The sequence below is a fragment of the Rattus rattus genome, chromosome 5 (assembly GCF_011064425.1).
Source record: "Rattus rattus isolate New Zealand chromosome 5, Rrattus_CSIRO_v1, whole genome shotgun sequence".
NCBI lineage: Eukaryota > Metazoa > Chordata > Mammalia > Rodentia > Muridae > Rattus > Rattus rattus.
In genome coordinates, this window is record NC_046158.1 from 114,993,612 (window position 1) to 115,013,913 (window position 20,302).

A 20,302-nucleotide genomic window follows, 5' to 3' on the forward strand; every position below is an offset into this window, starting at 1 on the left:
AATCTGCTGGGCTAGTTCCCCCCTCCACCATGTTGTCCCTGGAGATTGAATCACATCCTCACAGGGCACAGCAAGCAAGTTGACCTGCTCCTCCATCTCACGGCCAGATAACTTGGGTTCTAGCAACTGTTCATTAAGCGTATTCCACAATCCACCCAAAACCCCTTTTCTATCACTAAGCAAGAAATTTGTTCTACTATTTACCAGTGTTCTGAGATCAGTCTTACACAGAAATTATCGAATGCATTTCCTGAATTTTTTTTGAAAGGGCTTATAAATAAAATAATTGTGTTAAATCATATAAAAGTTTTGAGCACAAAGTGTTTGGTGTGTCACAAAATTAATCATAAGCATTTTTGTGCTACTTTATCCTCTTATCAGTAATGTGTGACCTGAGGCGACTGTTATGGGATACCTTAGTCGAATGCTATCATTAAATAACAAGAAAAACAAAGGCAGGCAAAATACATCATGCACGGTTTTAGCTACCGCTCTTTGACTACTGTCCAGGCTGAACACTTGACGTGTTCCTTCGTTTTTATTGTTTTGCTTCCCTAAGCTGCCTGGTCCAATAACAGGCTGACTGGCAAGTCCTCCTCACTGCAGGAATGTGCTAACAGAGTCTGCATATTGTCGCTTTTGGAAGTAGAAATAGCTTCGCCTCACAAGGCATGACATCTTCTGTCTTGTGCATTTTTTATTTGATGGCACCTTCCACTCCAACACCAAGTCCATACTTACTCTCCTGTCTGTCTCCTTTTCTCAACTCTTCAAGTTTTTATTTTTCATCAGATGTTTGCATTAACTTCAATGTGAAAATTCTTTACATATATTTCATGTTAAAATCATCTTTTTGGTGGTGTTGGTGACATGAGAAACAAGATGCTAATGATGACAACTGGGGCCCCATCACTTTCTCCACCACTCCTATGTCTCTATGGTATCTTTTTTCATTTGGAGCATAAGCCTCTAACCCACCCAGATTTGACTCTGGTGTACATTCTGTTGAGGTCAGTTCCTTCCGGAACCTAAAGAGTTATCCCACTGAACTTCAATTATATCTTAACGGATATGACTCCTTTTGTCAGTTTGGTTCAATGGATCACATTCTGACTCCTACTAACAGATCTGCCTGCCTCCCTGAACACAGTGACCCAGGGATTCCATTTTGTTTTAAACACCCTAAAATCTTGGAGGAGCGTCTGTGTTACACATATATGCCATGTGCATCTGTGTGGGGGTCTGTGTATGGGCACCCACATGGAGGTCAGAGGACAACTTTTATGAGTCACCTCTCTCTTGGTCTATCATGTGAGCCCTGAGGATCAAATTTGATTTCTCTGGCTTGGAAACAAATGCTTTTTATCTGTGGAACCCTCTCACAGGCACTAATACTTTTCTTTTCATGACTGTGTCCAATGAGTACTGGTTAACAATGCGGTTTCCTGAGTAACATTAACTGTTTCAAGTATGAGAGGTCTGGTGTTTCCTTAAGTTACCTTGTCCAATTTTAGTATCATAATCATAATAGTTTAATAAAGCAATAGAGAAATTTTAATTTATTTTCTCTGCTTTAAAAAGTGTTACATAGAACTCTGAAAGAAAAAAAAACCAAAAACCCTGTCATTACCTCTTTGTTGTCCTCATTAGTACAAATAAATCACTCCATCTCTGATTGGAACAGCTAGACACTTCCTCAATGCCTTAGGAATTTAAAACCTTTGTTCTGATTTTTATTTTATTATATATATATATGTCATGCTATGAATCAAATCTAGCCTTGATTTGATCCAGGGTTTGCCACACGCTAAGTAATTACTCCACCACTGAGCTTCCAGGCCCTAAACTGTGTTATTCTTTTTAATATCAGCAATTATAGTAAATTTAGGCATTTATTTAGAGCACTATTAAGAAGACTTTGACCAATAACCTTTGTCCACTTGAAAAGAGTCTATGAATAATTCCTATTGGTTGTAATTAATCACAGGAATGCACATTTAAATGTCTTCCTATAAATTAATTAACAATTAACTAATGCACCCCTCATAGTGAGTTATATAAAAACCAGTCCTCAATAAATTCCCTAAAATGGCTTATGTGAGCATGAATTAATGTAAACTCTCTGGAGAACATTTTAACAAGACTTACCAAAGCAGAAACATAATTTTCTAATGTACCTATCTTTTGACTCAACAATTTCCCTTACTTCTAGCAAAACCGTTGCCAAGTTTTCCAAAATTTCATTATAACATCCACTGAAACACTTATGTAAACTACTGAAAATTCACTAGAAACATAGATGTGTCCAAAAAAATGGACTGGTTAAAAATAATCAACTCAAATATAAGTATTCAAAGGAATTTTATATAGCTGTTAAAATTTAGGCAGAAAAATGTTTACTAAAATGAGTATAATGTTTGTGAAAATGTATTTGAATCAAAAAGGGTAACCAGACTATAAACTAGCCTTATGGCAGTGTTCTCTCTGAATTTCGGGATTACAGCTCATTTTACTTTTTATTTGTGTGTCTAAATTCTTATGACAGTGTCTCTTTCCTAGTACAGACATGGACAGTGGGGGAAGTGGACAAAATATTATAATCTTTTTCTACAATTTCTAAACACAAATGCACTCACACTGCGTGCTTTTGGTCATCAGATCTAGCTATGCAGATAAACATGGGCATGTACGAATACAATGGGAAGAGCGGCTACAGGCTGAAGCCAGAGTTCATGAGGAGGCCAGACAAGCATTTTGATCCATTTACTGAAGGAATCGTAGATGGGATAGTGGCCAACACTTTATCTGTTAAGGTACGTACACTCCTGCCCTTACCACCCCCAGTTTCCACCCCCTACTCTTGACACCCATGTCCCAAGTGCATCCCTGAGAAGAGGCTGAAATATCACTTATTCTGCATAAAGAAGTATCTCTGTCATTAAAAGTTTATGAGCTCAGAAGGCTCCTTCATACATTTTTCCTTTTAAGGATCAAATACTTATTAAAAGTTTCCCCCAGAGTACATAGAAATAAAGGAACTAAGTCTCATTCTTAGGATGAGGGTAAATGGAGCTAAAGAAATAGACGAAGTGGCGACTTCCCGAGGCGAATCCTCTCTGAGTGCAAGCATCTCACTGGGAAATGCACAGGGAAGCCAGGTCTCGGTCTCCCCTCCCCCAGGGCTCACCATTTCTAATTATTAAACATTGTACAAAAGCTGCCAAGTTACCAAAGCATGGTTTATTCATGGATGCCAGTGTATGCAGGGATGTAAGTCATTTCAATAATCTTAAAGGGTTGCTTTCTTAACTTTGTATCTTATCCTAAAAATTATTTCCAAATCCTTTTATTCAGTCTTTGTAATAGATGTGAGAAGAGAATTTTTAGCTGTCAAGAAATATTTTAATGCCATGAGAGGGCTCCGTTTTTATAAAGAACTTCTCCATGGATTCTGGAAGCATATGGTTGTTGAAACTAGAGTGTTATAAAAAGTAAAAGTTTACTTTTTAAAGTCTCTTTTATTTTGTGTTTCCATGAATAGTTATATGACTAATAAACTCCCAAAACTAAACATAAATGCATTTTTCAGACTGACCTTAACTTCCAAAACTAAACATAAAAGCATTTTTCAGACTGACCTTAACTTCCAAAACTAAACATGAATACATTTTTCAGACTGACCTTAACAAAGTCATGTGACTTGTTCACATAACCCTTTGACAGTTTAATATCTAACGTAAACACATATGCACAGACACACACACACACACACACACACACACACACACACACACACACGCATGCTTTATACTGTTGCTGAGAAAACACCAAGGCCTTGCACCTGCTAAGCAAATGTCCTCCCATTGATCTATGTCCCAAGCGTTTAGTCTTTGAGAGTCTCGCTGTGTAGTCCAGGCTTGCCTTGAAGTCGCAGTTCTTCCAGTTCAACCTAAGTGCGGGATGAGAGGTCTCTATTTCCACACCCAGCATTGCCAGTCAGTCCCTGGTTCTCCTCAAAGTGAGCCACTTTATATTCAAGTTTCAAAAATAAAATTGTAGTCAAATATTATGTGATTATATCTTTTGGAGTTACTTCAAAGCACAGAGTATAGAGTGAATTAAGCAAAATGGTGTTGCCTAAGTGTATTTTAAGAAACTGTTTTCAGCAAATGTTTAATTCCTGTCAGGACCAGTTAAGACACACTCATAAGCTACAATACACACCACACAGTGACAGGATACTCATTTTAAGCATTCCTGTCAATTGATGTTCTAGCAGTAACTTGATCTTGTTCAGATCTATTCTATTTGCCATGGTTTTTTTGCTTATTGATTTTGCATTGAACCTTTTATTCCGACAGTGGAAACAGTTATAAACCCATGACATAGATACAGGAAAGTTGGGTGAAGAAGAAATAGTTAAGAACCCCTAACAAAAATTTACTCTGTAGCTTCTGTCCAAAATGTAAGCCACTGCACGGAGTTCCACCTGCCCCCGTCATCATGCCAGGCCTGGAGTCATCAGGTCCCTGTTGGCTCTGTGACACCTCTATGTGTGTCTCCTGGCAGAGACTTTACAGTTCCAGATCTACAAGTTATTATGCTGATATGCCATCCCACTGGACTAACAAGAACACTGAGACTTGGGGTCATTGTTACTTTGGGGATCTGCTTTTCATCAAACAACATGAGTGCCCAAAACTTCAGGGCATCTGAATCCCTTGCAGGACTCACATCACTCGGTTCCAAACATGTTGTTTAAAACCTTCCTTCCAGGAGGTAGAACCCAAGTCTAGCATCAGTGATCTCGCAGGTGTGGACTCACCAAACTTATCATTCCCTTTACTCCTGTCTAGTTATCCATCTATACGATTGTGGGTCTACTTTGTCTCCATACTGAGTTGTTCAATATTGTGGAGATGAATGAGATTTTGAGGCTACATATCCACAAAACACCCCCCACATGTAACCAAGTTGTCAACATCCAGGGGATCTATCACCTGTCATAGAGACTAATGGAAACCAATAAAATGTCCCCATACTTCATTCCAGAAAGAGGAGCAGGATCAGGGGATGATGGAGAAATCCCAGGTTATGTGTTTGGAACAGAGTCATGAGCAGTGTTCTGAGCTCACCCATGAGAGACAGGGACAGGACTTCCAAGATAATGTTTGGATGAGAAATCCAGCACAGCGGCAGGAGCATAAGCAGTGGGAGCCAAGAGAGGACAAAGACCCTGCTGATGTGGTCAGAAATTCTGAAGGAGTCAGGGAAGCAGGAACCTGGGAATCTCTCTGAGTGGTCCATGGTTATTGTGTCCATTAACCTTTATGGCAGGTCCCCAAGATATTGATGACTAGATTATAGCTAGACTAAAACATGGGAACTGTTACAGGAATATGTAGACTTAACTCTTACTTAACAACATGACACTGACTAATTCTATAGCTAGACAAAGGAGGCCCACAGTTCTGCAGATGGCAAACTAGATGAGGAGAGAGGTCATGATTACTCGGTGACTTCCAAGGATGCTACTCATTTATTGCTCCCATTCTACTCCATCTGATTGGCTCCTAACCTCCCCATTCACAGTCTCCTCAATCAACTCCTTAAGTGGAAGAGCAATGGCATTTCTACTCTTCCTTGTATTTCATCGTATGATTTCCCACTCAGGAAACTCTTAGACTGCCTTAGAGTTGTCCCCCAATGCTTTGTTACTCATGGCTCAAGACTTCTTGATATTTTCTAGATTATTTCAGGTCAGTTTCTCTCTGATAAGAAAGTTGGGACTTACGTGGAAGTGGATATGTTTGGTTTGCCTGTGGACACAAGAAGGAAGGCATTTAAAACCAAGACATCCCAAGGAAATGCTGTAAATCCTGTCTGGGAAGAAGAACCAATTGTATTCAAAAAGGTGGGTCTCATGCTTGCTGTGAGAGGCAAATTTTTCTAGGCGTTTTAAACAGAGGGGGGGAAAAGCAGTTATTTGGTTATGGGTGCATTTTGGAGGTTATCGTAAAGGCTTTAATTTTTTAGTATTTAGTATTATTTAATTGTATAAATGTCTACCCTGTGAATAAATTTGTGCAGCACATCCTGGTGCCTAGGATATCAGAAGAGCCATGTAGGTCTCCTAGAAATGGAGTTATAGACCTTTGTAAGCTGCTTTGTGCGTGCTAGGAACTGAACCTGAATTCTCTTCGAGAGCAACAAGTATTCTTAACCTCCAAGACATCTCCCCAGCTCCTTATTTTTAGGTATTGATTTAATATATCACAGTCGTTTCCTGTGAAAACCTACATGTGTAATGATGTGATCCCCTCTATCGGAGTTCGTGGAACTTTCCTCATTAATGATGTATGTGTAATAACAGGTACCCTTTCGTTCAATGCTCCTCAAATGGTACTACGCACAGAGGGGCACCCAAATGCAGTCCCGTGTCTTTTCTTACTTCACAGAGAGGCAACGTAACTTTTTACTTAAATTGACTGAGTAGATACTCAGCTTTGGGAAAAGCAGGGACAGTTTTTCTAGTACTTCTCTAGTTCTTTCTAGGGTTTGCTTACTCTTGTAACCAGGATCCTTTCTATCCCCACAGGTAGTTCTGCCTTCTCTGGCCTGTTTAAGGATAGCAGCATATGAGGAAGGAGGCAAATTTATTGGCCACCGGATCTTGCCTGTGCAAGCAATTCGGCCAGGTATGCATAGTGTGGTGAGAAACTGCCGTTAAAGAATGACTTAGGAACTCTTGCTCCTCTGTGATTGTGCTGAATGACGGAGGCGTTAGAATTGCTCCAATCAGTCTGGTAGTTGTGCATGTTTGTCATGGTGCTGTGTTGTCAAAGACAACTTTGACTGCAATACGTGTGTAACAAGCTGCTTGAAAACTCACATGCATGAATCACGGATCCCGATTCATGAGTCTCGTGGGTTAGTACTGTGTATTAGCTTCTTTTTACTACTATAATGAAAATACCTGAATCAGACTACTTTACAAAGAAAAGAAGTTTATTTCACTCAGCCCAGAAAGCTACCAAGGTCACGATCTGATCATTTCATCAGCTTTTCCTCTGGTCAATGCCTAATAGTGGAGGCTTCTTAGAGGAAGTGGGGTTGGGGGTCACCTCACCAGACAGGAAACCAGAGAACTAGGTAAGGCCACACTCAGTCTTTTTAATGAGAATATCTCTCAGAAACCATCTCTGGCAAGACCGAGTAGCACGGGCCGATGACTCCAGCTGTGCAGAGGGCAGCAGCTGGATGATCCCACAGCCTCCAACATGGGAGCCTGTGAGATAAAGCCACAGGATAAAGATCAACTGGAATAGCCTGAGCTCATGGAACACCAAGCACATTGGCCACAGTATAAAAATTGACTGGGCTATCCTGAGCTCAGTGGCATAGTTGTGCTTTTGGGGTGCCATTTGGGTTCATTATTGTTCCATGTGTGCTCATTTCGGGGTGCATGCTGAAGCGGTGGTGGCATCCAACCTAGGGATTTCCTTTTCCTAACCCACAGGGATATTAAAAGTGCCTAACTCAACATGTGTGCATTCATTCTTTGCTTGCCCCAAACCACTAATGTCCCATGGACAAAACGGATCCCCAGTCATGAAACCATGTCAAGTATGACTTATTATAGAAGACACATTTGGACCAATAATTCAAACTGGGATGTACAGGTTGGAAGGGGAAATGTGGTGAGAACAGAAAAATAAAAATTAAGAGTCAATAATGTTCGAATTTTGTGATTAAGATGAGAAGGGAGTGGACTGTTTGTCGAGCACCATGGGTGTGAATGGATGTAGCTAGCACTGTGAAACCAACAGATGACACTTGGTGTCCTTGTCTCCCTGCAGGCTATCACTACATCTGCCTGCGGAATGAGAGGAACCAGCCCCTGATGCTGCCAGCTGTCTTTGTCTACATAGAAGTCAAAGACTATGTCCCAGACACGTATGCAGGTAAACAGTGCTACCTGGGTCATCTGCTTCTCCATAGCCGGATGGAAGGCCAACTGGGCCAATGCTAGGGCACTGTGGGCCTCATAAGCACAACTTCTTGTGTGTAGATGCTTAACCGTCAGTCATTTGAGCCTTTCTGTGTCCATTCGAATCCTACTCTTTCAGCGTTTAGTCTATTTCTACATAGGCAGTCTTATCCCTGTAGGAAAAACACTCCCCAACCCTGGCTGCCCCTTCCACTGTTGTTTATCTGGGTCTGTACAGTGAATTTGCTTTCGTGAGTAGCAGATCTCTAGTCAATTCTATGGATGGAGTTCTAAATTAACAGGAATTAACTTAGCCAGAAGTTAACATTTAGAAATGATTTGTTTGTTTTTTGCTTTGTTTTGTTTGTTTTAATTACCATGGGTCCTGGGAGTAAAGACACTGGCCATTGGCAGACACTGTGACAAACTTGGAACGCCTATTTCTGGCCCAAAGATGGACAGCTATAACTGTCTCTACCTAGCCATTGCCATGCACATGACACTCAAATTGCCAATCTTTGGGTTGTTCCAATAATCTGGAAGACAGACTTTAAGGGAAGAGTCTACGAAACACATTTAACCAACTAAGCCAAGTTTGAAGACCATTGCTGGGATAGACAAAATCTTCAAAAGAAAGGTGGAGACATATGATGTAGTTGGGTGATCCTGATTTGAAATACTCATCTTTACCTTTCAGAACTGAGGGACTTTGACTTCTCTCTGGAGTTTTATCAAAGTCCTGTCTCATATGACATTTCAAAATATGGGGTATCTGAGTGCAGAATTATAGGGACAGGTGGAAACTAATGATGCTACATGACTGAGTGGTTGGATGGGGGATGAATGAGTGCTCGTGGATAGCTGATGGGTTATATGCATAGATGGTTGCTCCCTTGGATGGATTACAGATAGTTAACTCCTCCAGAAACCTTGATGTACAATGTCTCCTCCCCATTTAGATGTAATTGAAGCATTATCAAACCCAATCCGATATGTCAATCTGATGGAACAGAGAGCTAAACAGTTGGCTGCACTGACACTGGAGGATGAAGAGGAAGTCAAGAAGGAGGTGAGAAGGGGTCTGATCTTAATGCATGACTGTAACATGAGTTCTACATTTACCTGCTGGCATGGACTCCATGACATCATACCTCAGACATGGTACACTGGAACACGCCTTCATGGACTTCTGCCTCAAGTCAGAACACTTTAGATGAGTCACCAGAATGTCCACATTCTCTTCCTCTTTGGCATTCTTTAGACCACACCTGTGCCTGATCCTGTGGTTGTAGTGAAGAGTGCATATCTTGCTGCTTTGGGAGTTTCTAGATGTTTCTGTGTCGACTTAGCAACTAAATCACTAAATCATCATTAAATCATTGTATCTTCTTTTGCTTTTAATGTAAAATGAATGATTTTTCAAGTGATTTGTGATATATTATAGTACAGGCAATACTTACCAAGGGCTAGTGAGAGGCTTAGTGGGTAAGGGTGTTTGCCACCAAACCTGACTACCTGAGTTCAATCCCTAAGACACATGTGGTAGAAGGAGAGAAGCAATTCCTACAAGTCAAATTATACATGGGCATCATGACATGCATGTGCTCACACATGGGCATCATGACACACATGTGCTCACACATGGGCATCATGACACACATGTGCTCACACATGGGCATCATGACATGCATATGCTCACACACCGGCCAGGCCAGCTCATTGTTGCAGCTCACCGGGATGCAGCAGAGTAAGCACTAAGCTCCAAGCCTCCCTCTTACAATCGTCTTGGGAGCATAACAGAGGCTCTGATAAATTATCTTTTCTTTTCATTGTATTCTAAAACATTTTTAATTCCCTCCCTGATTTTTCAGTAACCCATCAGTGATTTAAGAGTGTATAATTCTATCTCCACTTATTTGTGTAGTTCATGTGGCTTCTCTTGCAATTGGTTTCTAAGTTTCTTGCTCTGTGCCCTGATAAGCTATCAAAAATTGTTTTGTTTTTGTTTTTTGTTTTTTTTAATTTGGTAAGACTATGCTTGTGGCCTAAAATATCTTAGAGGAAGTTCCATGGGGCAATAAGAAGATTTATTTATTTATATTTATTTTTACTTTTTTATCTTTGATTGAAAATAAATGTTTTCCCATGTAATATATCCTGATTATGGTTTTTCCCTTCCTCTGCTCCTCCAAGTTCCTCCTCTGCCCTCCTATCTGGATCAGTGCTCTTTCTCTCTCTCATTAGAAAATAAATATGATTCTATGGGATAATAATAATAAAATATAATAAGATAAACCAAAAGCATTTCAGAGTTGGATAAAACAAACAGAAGGAAAAGAATCCAAGAGAAGGCACAAGAGTTTGAGAGCCACTGTTCACACTCTCAGGAGTCCCATAAATCTCTAAACCGAGAGCTATAGTATGTAGGCACAGGAGCTGTAGGGGACCTGTCTGTACCTGTCTGTTGCCTGATGTCTCTAGGGAAGAATTACTCAACCAAAGGCCCGTTTGCAGGCACCAATGGTTCCGCTCTTCAGCTGAAGCAGCCATTGGTGAAAGTCCTATGATGGAGCATTCTGGTGATGGTACCTCCCAGATTGTTTCTCTATCACAGAGTGAATCGTCTCTCTAAGGAGATGGATGGAGGCAGTGGAGAACCTTTCCTACTCTAACCACTGGGTCGCTCAGATGCTTCAGTTTACACTCAGCATCACTTACCAAGAGCTGCACCACATACAAAGAGCCTCAGAGCCTGCCCCACCTGGGGATCCAGCCCATACACATACAGACACCAAACCCAGACGATATTGCTGATGGAAGAAGTGCATGCTCACAGGAGCCTGGTATAGCTGTCTCCTGAGAGGCTCTGCCAGAGCATGACAAATACAGAGGCAAATGCTCACAGCTAACCACTGAACTGAGAACAGGGTCCCCATTGGAGGAGTTAGAGAAAGGATTGAAGGAGCTGAGGGGGTTTTCAACCCCATAAGAACAACAATGCCAACCAGCCAGAGGACTAAACCACCGTCCAAAGAGTACACATGGACAGACCCATGGCTCCAGCTGCATATGTAGCAGAGGATGGCCTTGTTGGGCACCAATGGGAGGAGAAGCCCTTGGTCCTGCTAAGGTTGGAGCCCAGTGTAGGGGAATGTCAGGGCAAGGAGGTGGGAAGGAGTGGGTGTTTGGGTGGGGGAACACCCTCATAGAAGAAGGGATGGGATAGGGGGGTTATGGACGGGAAACCAGGAAAGGGGATAACATTTGAAATATAAATAAAAATATCCAATAAAAAGATAGATAGATAGATAGATAGATAGATAGATAGATAGATAGATAGATAGATAGATAGATACGGATATATATATATATACATGTACGTGTATATATATATATATGTATATGGTTAGATTTAGATTATTTTGGACATTTCCCCTCTCTAGGAGAAGCTTCAAAACCACAGACTCCTCTCAGAGAAAATAATACCACAATACCGTCCTTCCCACTGCCCACAAAGCTGTCTAACTCCTCCGCAGCCTTGGTTTTGAAACTGAAGAATTATATGTGTATGGTCTTGACCGTGAATAGCTGGGGAGAGGAAGTGAACTTATGATGTGCATTCATCTGAAGGAGGCTGCTAAAAATAAAAGCAGCCATACTTTTCTTAACAGAAATTCTCTCCAGGACCCATTAGGTGCTGGAGACCCTAATTAAGTAACAAAGACATCTTCCATCTGACTCTTTGAATATGATGCTCCTAAAAGCCCTTTCTCTTTGAACATCAGTGAACTGTAAAAGATTACTAGGTTCTAATAGGATAATAGGTTACCTTCTTAGGATAATTTTAAATCTGACGTTTCCCCCTGGGTTCAGTTAACCGGCATGAATTATATACCATGTGAAACAGACATAATTCAGATTATGTCTTTAATCATCTGAGTCCAGACTGTGATGTTTATATTTGTGTAATATATAAATTACGGTTGGGCGTTAGAAGATCACATGGAGACCTTCTGCATGCCCTTTCATTTTTTCCTTCTTTTTCTTCTCATCTTGTTTTTGTTTTGTTTTTATCCAGCATGTTGCTACATAGTTCAGGCTGGCCCCAAATTGTAGATCTCCCTGTATCTGTTTCCCATCTTCTGGGATGACTGCTGTGTCCCTTACCACCTGAGTACTTTTGTCATTTTAAAAATCACCGTTCGAGCCATTGGTCAACAACGTTGCAGAATAAAAACAAAAACATAATCTCAATCCTCAATCTTAGGGTTATAGCAGTTGTAGGTATTTCTCCACAAATCAAATTAAAAACTAAACATAAGCAACAAAAGAAACTCTTTAGTAATATATAGGCATGGCCAGTCATCGATACAGACAATACTAGGATGCCGTTTGTGTGTGTAATTTTGTCTACAATTTTAATAAAAAATTAAAGCTCAGATACCCTAATGTAAGACGCCAAATAAAATATCAGCAACTCTCCTTGTTTTCTACATTAAAATACATTTATAAAGAAAAAACCGTGACTCAATATATCTGCTAGAGAATATTCCATACAGACTTTAATGTCAAAATGAAACATTTGAGCATGAGTGTCATGCTGAGAATGGTATGTCCAAGGCATGGGGACACACATGATCATGACTGTTCACACTTGTGTGTGCACATGCATGTCCCACAGGGTGCTTGCCGAGCTCAGAGTTCAGTTTGTGGGAATCATTTCTCTTTCCACAATGTGGAGTCTCAGGGTTAAAACCAAGGTTTGTAGGTATTGTGACAAATGCCTTTGCCTGCCTCATAGAAAACTTTTATTAAGTAATGTACATTCTAGATAAAAACACAGCAGGCAAATTGCCTGAGAGAAAGGGGATTATGACCCTGGGAGGAAGTAGGTTTGTTTCCTCCCTAGTGGCCATTTGGGGTGAGGTACTAGAAGCTGTTAGAGATTAGGCTGTAATTGTCTGTGATAGGCATCTCGGGCCCTGGGCCATATGTCAAGAAGTTAGGATCTGGCAGTTGGGGGTAGGGGTGGGGAGTGTTTCTTGTATTTATTGTTATTTTAGCAATAGTGATCTATTGCAGCATATCAGAGGATGGGGGAGGTAAATATAATGAACATTGCTACTTTCCATGTACCTGATAGTGTATTAACTAACGTATGTGACATTCTGGTTCGTTAGTTGGATTTTGGTTGGTTTGACAAGTATTCACTTGAGATACACCCCAAGCTATTATTATTTAGGGATGGCCTTGAACTCATGGTGTATCCTAGATAGGTCATGAGTTTTTGATCCCCCTGCCCTAAGTAACTAGGATTGCAGGCAGTAGCTGCCAGCCCCTTCTTTCAGGTATACCTTAAGATATCCATAATTTCTTCCCCCTTTTAGCAGATCAGGAGATGGAGGTACTCAAGGGTTAAATTTCTCACCCAGGGCCACAGAGTTTATAAACAAAGGAGTTGGGATGTGATCTCTCCACTCCTAATGTGGACCAGCATGTTTCCAAACTTTACATCCAGATCAAGACACGATGGTGACATGCTGAGCCTGATTCCGTGGGTCTGGGTATGAGCCTGATACTCAGCCTCTTTAATAATAAGCTCCACTGACAGAATCTCCTGGCCTGCGGAGCCTGCTTTGAGTAAAACACATCTGCGCCATCACTAGACACAGCTGTAATATTCCGGAAACTGTTAGCAAGGAAGGGTTCTTCATAGTCTCCCTGACAGAAGAGCATCTGGGCAGATCTGGGCATCATGGCTGTTGTGACAGAATGACCAAAACCTCCACAAGCTCAAGGCAGACAAAAGCACAGCATAGAGCAGAGAGGTAGGCTTCATCTCAGGAGCTGTGGACAACTGATAGCTGCCAAGGGATGGGGAGTCATCTGTCTCTAAGGATGTGGCCCTGTGGACCCTCCAAACTCCATTAAATGGTGCCACCCTCAAGAGTATATGGGCAGCACATATTGGACTTCCTGAATTTTAAAGACATGAAGACACGGAGTTGGGTGTCTGGGGAAAGGTAGATAGAATGGGAGCATTTGGAGGAGAGGGAAAATATATTGTGAGAAATTCTCAGAGTCAGTGAAATTGTTTCTTAAAGAAAAAAAAATGACACCTTCCTTTTCACCCCTCGGCTACATGTTACATGTCAGTGTTTTGAATGCCCTAAGGCAATCAGAGTAGCCACCATTTTTAGAGAAGGAAATGATTTCTTGTAATTATGAGCGATTCACTTAATTCAAAGTAAGACGTCACAAGAGGCCCCGATAGCCACTGGAACTCAAGCAAACCAACGACTGATTTGCTCCAGCACAGCACTCTACATGCGCAGTGACATTTTTCAGTGGATTGCGGATCAGGGCTTTAGGTTCACCCTCCCAAAACACTGGAATCATTGCCAATACCGTACCCAACAGCAGACGGAGTGCAAAAGTATGGCTCTCAATTAATGAAGGCTCTCTCCCTGCTCTAGCGCAAAACTCTCAAATTTGGTTGTGCATAAAAATTACCCACAGATCATGATATAATGCCAATTCATGAAATCTTGCACAGGGCGTAAAATTCTGCATGACTAACAAACTTCCTGGTTTTTAGTAGCAGGGCTCTCCGTGTATAGCATGTGTCAGCACCCAGGCACAGTCCTGTCCGATGCAGATGGTTTGGAGTAAACCCTGGAATTTGCATTTCTAAGGATCTGAAGTGACGTTGGTGATGGCCACACTTAGAGAGTTACTCCTTTGGAGCCCCGTATCCTTTCTAGCAAAGGTGTGGTTCTCCCCAGATAAAGCTCATCCATCCCATTTCCTCCAAAATACAATTTAGTCCCAGAAACCCAGGAAGGGCTCCGGGAGGAAGTCTTTCTGAACGTCCCCACTCTGTACTGTCGGGCCATGGTCTATGCAAAACAATCCAGCTTAATCTCAGAGCTCCGCCCCTGCAGAATGGATGCAAAGGGTGCTGCGGGCTGAGCCAAGATACCTTCGTTGTTTCCATTCTAGTTCAGTGGTTCTGACTTCCTCAGAAACTTTGTTAAAAATGTTCTAAGGGAGGTGGTGGGAACTCTGATGAGTGTTTGGCCCTGTTCATCTCTGGATTCTGCCTCCATGTATTCAGTCAACTACCGATTGTGGATTTCTTTAAAAAAAAAAATTGCCTCTGTAATGAACATGAAGACCCTTTCCTAGTAATTCTCCTAAACAGTACAGTAAAATTATTTATATAACCACGATCTACAAGTATTCTGAGCATGTGCATAGACTCTATACAAATTTCACACACATTTCAGAGTCTGTAATGCCTGCGACTTTGTGGTTTTCGTCACATAGATACTGGCACGTGTATAAAATCGTCAGCAGGGCCAGGCGCATTCACATTTAGTATTTTTATAATCCCCCAGTTGTGGTGATGAGTCAACTGCAGGAAGAGAAGCAGCTTCATTCTTTCCGTTCGCGGATTTAGTGTTCATTCACTCAAACACTTTTTTTTCCTGATTTCAGCATAATATTCAACATATACTATAGTTTCAGGTCTTTGCCAATGAAGTATGCCTACTACTTATGTACCAGCAGGAACCTGAGAGTGGAAGTTTTCCTCCCCTCATAATCCATCAATTCATTTGTTGAACAAATGTTATTTTAATGCTGTATATACATCAGTTACTATGCTGGAATGGATATATATCAAATCACATGCATATGCATGTGTATGGATATATATTTACAGACACCTCTCCTGAGAAAAGTCACACATTGTCCTCCTCACTTCTGACTCAGAAAATGACATTAATTAATAAACGTTCACACGTTAAACTTGCAGTGGTCACTCCTAGGTCAATGTGTGTTGGGAATGCTAGCTTTATTGAAATGGTGGTGCAGCCTTCACATGTGAAGAGTCCTTTGGATTCCATTTTAGTTACTACTGAAAGAGCTTGCTGGATGCTGATTGCAAAAGACACCAAACTAATTTACATATTAGGTGCTCATTAAGACCTTTGAAAAACAGGGCGGGAGATGAGCTCGGTGGTTAAAATACATGCTGCTCTTGCAGAAGACCCAGGTTCAGTTCCCCAACAGCCACATGGGGACTTAAAACCATCTGTGACTCCAATTCCAGTGATCAAATGCCCTGGTCTACGCTGTAAGGGACTGGGCACACATGCGGTGCACATGCATACTTATGGGAAAAATATTCATGCGTGTTAGGTTTTTAAAAAGGAAAGGCAAAAACTAAAGGCAGAAGACAAATTTGCCCACTACTTAAAGCTTTTGTTCATCACTTGTGCTACCAGACTCTTCAGAAACCTTCAAGTATAGGTAGAACGTGAAAAATGATAAAATTGATGTTCTTATCTCAGTCCACAGTTAAGTCCCAATCTTCACTTGATCACATATAAACTCCTCTATCCACTTATCTATTTTTATTTTTAATGCATTTCAAAGTGGGCTACAAGTACCAGTGCGTTTCACTCCTACGCATGTGGAAAAGTCCAGTCAGGATGTGTTTTTCTCAGGACTGAGTCTGAATTTCTCAGGGCTAGGACAGGTATGATAGCTAAGTTCATTCAGCTAGTGGAAAGTTTAGGTACAGCTTAACTATATGTTTTGGAAAGCTGTTTCAATCTAAATTCTGTCTCTAACAAAGTCATACACACTGCCCACATTTGTCCTCAGCAGACTGGATCGTGTACCCTGAAATTACAAATCTCCCTCATGGTGTTCTGAGAAAATGGCTAACCTCACCCTTACCCACCAGGGTCCAAGGCAACATGCTGTCATCCTAACAAGCCACATGGAAGGGACAGCATATTTTAATGAATTTTATATTTATTTATTTATTTATTTATTTGCTTAGTGTGTGTGTGTGTGTGTGTGTGTGTGTGTGTGTGTGTGTGTGTGTGTGTGTCAGTGTGTGCATACAGGAATGCCTCAGCACAGGTGTGTAGGCTCAGAGGAAAGCCTCTGAGAATTTGTCCCTCTTTCCACCATGTGGGTCCCAGGGCTCAAACTTAGGTATCAAGCTTGTTGGCAAGCTCAGTGGGTACTGGGCTATCCTACCTGCCCAGGACTCAGGTATAACTAGTATCCTCTAACAACCCCAATAGCGTCTCCTCTAACAACCCAAGTAACATCTCATAGTTGAAAGGCATTTTACTTTCATGTTAAACATTAGACAGATTTCTTACGATATGTATTCTCAGCTGCTTGATTATTAAACTCCAAATTTCTGTGTCCAGGACACAAGTCTTTTCTGTTTATTTGTACATCATACCTCACAGATTGCCTTCTCCAAAACCTGTAAGAATGACTTAAGTTATCTGTTCACTGATTTACGTGTGGTATATTCTCAAAGAATTTGCATTTACTTTAACCTTTGGAAAGATGTAATTTTTAAATATGAAATATTAGATTTTAAAAATCATGTTTGGCCTCATTTTGAAGAGGAATATATTGCAGTAATTCTATATGTCCACTAGGCGGCAGAGGCTAAAAGCAAAAATCTAGTAAGAGCAACTGAAGGTCCATCATCTGAACCTTCTTTAATTGAGAATCATGTAATTGATCCCAGGAGTCTTGCAATTAAGTTTATAAAAACGTGTCTTTGGTACCTTTACTTATGTCATAATTTCTAGCATTTTGGAGAAGCATTTTGTCCTTGTTTTGTTGAAACATATGAAAGTAATCGTTATGGAGAGGCCTGGGGAGAAACAAAGTAAAAAGTGTTGATTCCTTTGAGCTGGGCACAGAAAATTTGGGTTTTGCATTTAAGCTCAACCATCAATCCAGTGGGAAGGACTTAATTTTTTTTAATAATATCAAAAGGTTTAGTATTTAGTATTTCACAACTGTAGGTATTTAGCCATAATAAATATATTTATATATATTTGAACGTTGTTCTAGTGCAACAGGGGAGTTCTTTAGGAATTATCTCCCCTTCTTATGCGTCCCTATCTTAGCCATGACTTTCTATTTTATTCATGCTCCCCTAAGCTGTCACTGTCATAGAACACAGAATGCCTGCCATTTAAAATATTTAGACCTTAAACTATAAGTTTTCATGTCTCCTATTTGACCTCTGACTTCCTTTTAAGAGGTTTTAGTGCTGACTTTCAGTACCATCTTTGATAACTCGGCCATGGTGTTAAAAGTGAGGCCCACCAGGCTGGGCTGAGATGAAGCCAAGACGAAACGTCATCCAGCCCTAGAATCCTCAGCCTCGGTTATCAATTTCCCTGATGGGGAAACTGGGGCTTTTCTACCCATCCCCTGGCAAAACTGTCAGACATCAGTCTTTTGTTGTTTGCTAGCATCTATGCTCACTAAAGTATCACATTCATCCCCAGAAAAAAAAAATCCTCAGAGCCCTCTGGGAAATCTGACTACACAAAGACGCTATTAATCAGCGCCTCCTTACCCTCTTCTCCGGACACGTGTCTGGCAGGATGGAGGAAGTGAGAGCTACACATTTGTTGGCTGCTGGCCCAGGGCACTTCCAGACAGAGCATCCCTTTAACATTCTGGCTTGGGGATTCCAGGCAAACTCTGCTCCTCCAGTTAGAGCATGCAGAAGGTCACTCTGGGTCCAATGCAGCCTGGAGGTGCACTTTGGCCTTTAGGTCATTTGCAAAAGTGTAAGTTCACATGAATATTTAGTTTTTCATCTTACTTCAACACCAGGCAGGAGTAGGTGGTCACTGAGCCATGCCTGTCCCACTTAGAAGAGCCTCTCCTGGGTTTAGGTGTGGCTTCCATTTTCCTGCTCAGCACTTTATAACTCCAGTTCCTTAACTCTGATTTTTTGTTTTTCAAGAAAAGCATTCTCTGTGTATGATATGTCCTGCATGGAAAAATCAGGCAGCATAGGAAACAAACACAGAAAACGAACAAACAAACAAAAACCCATATGCAGCATTTGACCCAGGAGACTCTTTTTTGCAATGTCTGGTTGAACAAAGAATATATCATCATTCCTCTTGGCATATGACTCTAGGGAGAATTTTCCTAATGGGTGCTAATTTAATGTGGCCATACGAGAGCTTACCAATCAGAGTTATCCATCTGTCAATAGATGTACTTTTCCTATAGTGAAATCTAATGCTTCTAGGTTCTGTGGCTAGGCTCCTGTCTTAATGTCTGGCTTAGTACCAACATGTATTTTCTCCCGCCCATCCCAGTGAGATCAGGTACACTGAAAAGGCCTGGCCCATGCACAGTGCTATTTGTTGTCTTAAGACAACACTGCGTTGGGGGACTGACTGATCCAACACCAACACTGAGGCTGTAGGAGGATCGTGAGTTCAAGGTCATCCACAGCCGTAGAGTAAGGCTTTGTTTCAAAGATGAAAAGCAATGAGTTGGGGGTAGGGTGGGAATGGCAATATGAATCAGTGATGCTGTTTATACTTCTGCCTTCCTTTGGTAAAATTTCCAGTCTGCTGTTTGCAATTACATGCCCAAATGCCACAGTGCTGGCATCCAGGTGACCCATGGAAGAAAACATCTCTAATATACCTTATACATGCAGTACACAGAAACATAAAGTCATCACCAGCAAAACTTGCCGTGGGCTTGTCAGGCACTTGGAGTGTGGGAGAGCACTGTTGGAGGACTATATACTATAGAGGTAATTACTTTACAAGGATCAACATCGATCCAACAGACATCTATTGAATGTTTACTTTGAATAGGGCAGAGCTGCTGAAATGGGTGGAATGAAGGGCTCCTGGGTCTTGATACATTTATTATTGTCTCTCGGTAATGTCCTACCATCTTAACTCTTTTGTACATGTACTGATTTACTAGAACCAGAAAACGTTCTAGCTACTTACTAAACATTACCTGTTTTGATCCTGGAAAACACCTTCTAAGATAGGCAATATTAGGATCCCTAAGTCATGTATAACCTCGAGGATAAAAGTGGAGACACAGCACGGAGAAGTAACTTGTTAATGGACTGGATTTGAATCCGAGGATATCTGGCTCTAACGTCTGCACTCATCATTGTTTGCCCACATCGGTTCCTGCTCTGACGTGGAAGCTGGTGGCATATAATCAAAATAGTACTTCCTTCTGCGTTATTCATTCAGCAGCGCGGTCTTTGCTACTCTGGACCAGGCTGAGATCAGTGTAGCTGTTTCACTCACATGTGTCTATCCCAAGACATTGGGCTTAGCCATCCTTCTACAGAGCCTCTGGTGTCTACCGATATGGCAGGAGTCTGGTAAAGGATGGACAGACTTGTGTCTTTATGGTCCTTTGTTTGTGTTCAATTTTGCTATTTTTTCATTTGATACACAGCATCTGGTGAGATCC

General features: G+C 41.2%; 1 protein-coding gene across 2 annotated transcripts in view; it reads left to right on the plus strand.

Moving 5' to 3' along the window:
* Plcb1 (phospholipase C beta 1) overlaps positions 1-20,302 on the plus strand; it is a 671,578-nt gene that overhangs the window by 538,482 nt on the left and 112,794 nt on the right. For both annotated transcript variants that reach the window (XM_032904282.1, XM_032904280.1), the window contains exons 19-23: positions 2,659-2,813; positions 5,750-5,914; positions 6,599-6,698; positions 7,860-7,964; positions 8,950-9,059. In XM_032904282.1, coding sequence (XP_032760173.1) covers positions 2,659-2,813; positions 5,750-5,914; positions 6,599-6,698; positions 7,860-7,964; positions 8,950-9,059 — 635 coding nt within the window. The remainder of the gene's footprint in view (positions 1-2,658; positions 2,814-5,749; positions 5,915-6,598; positions 6,699-7,859; positions 7,965-8,949; positions 9,060-20,302) is intronic.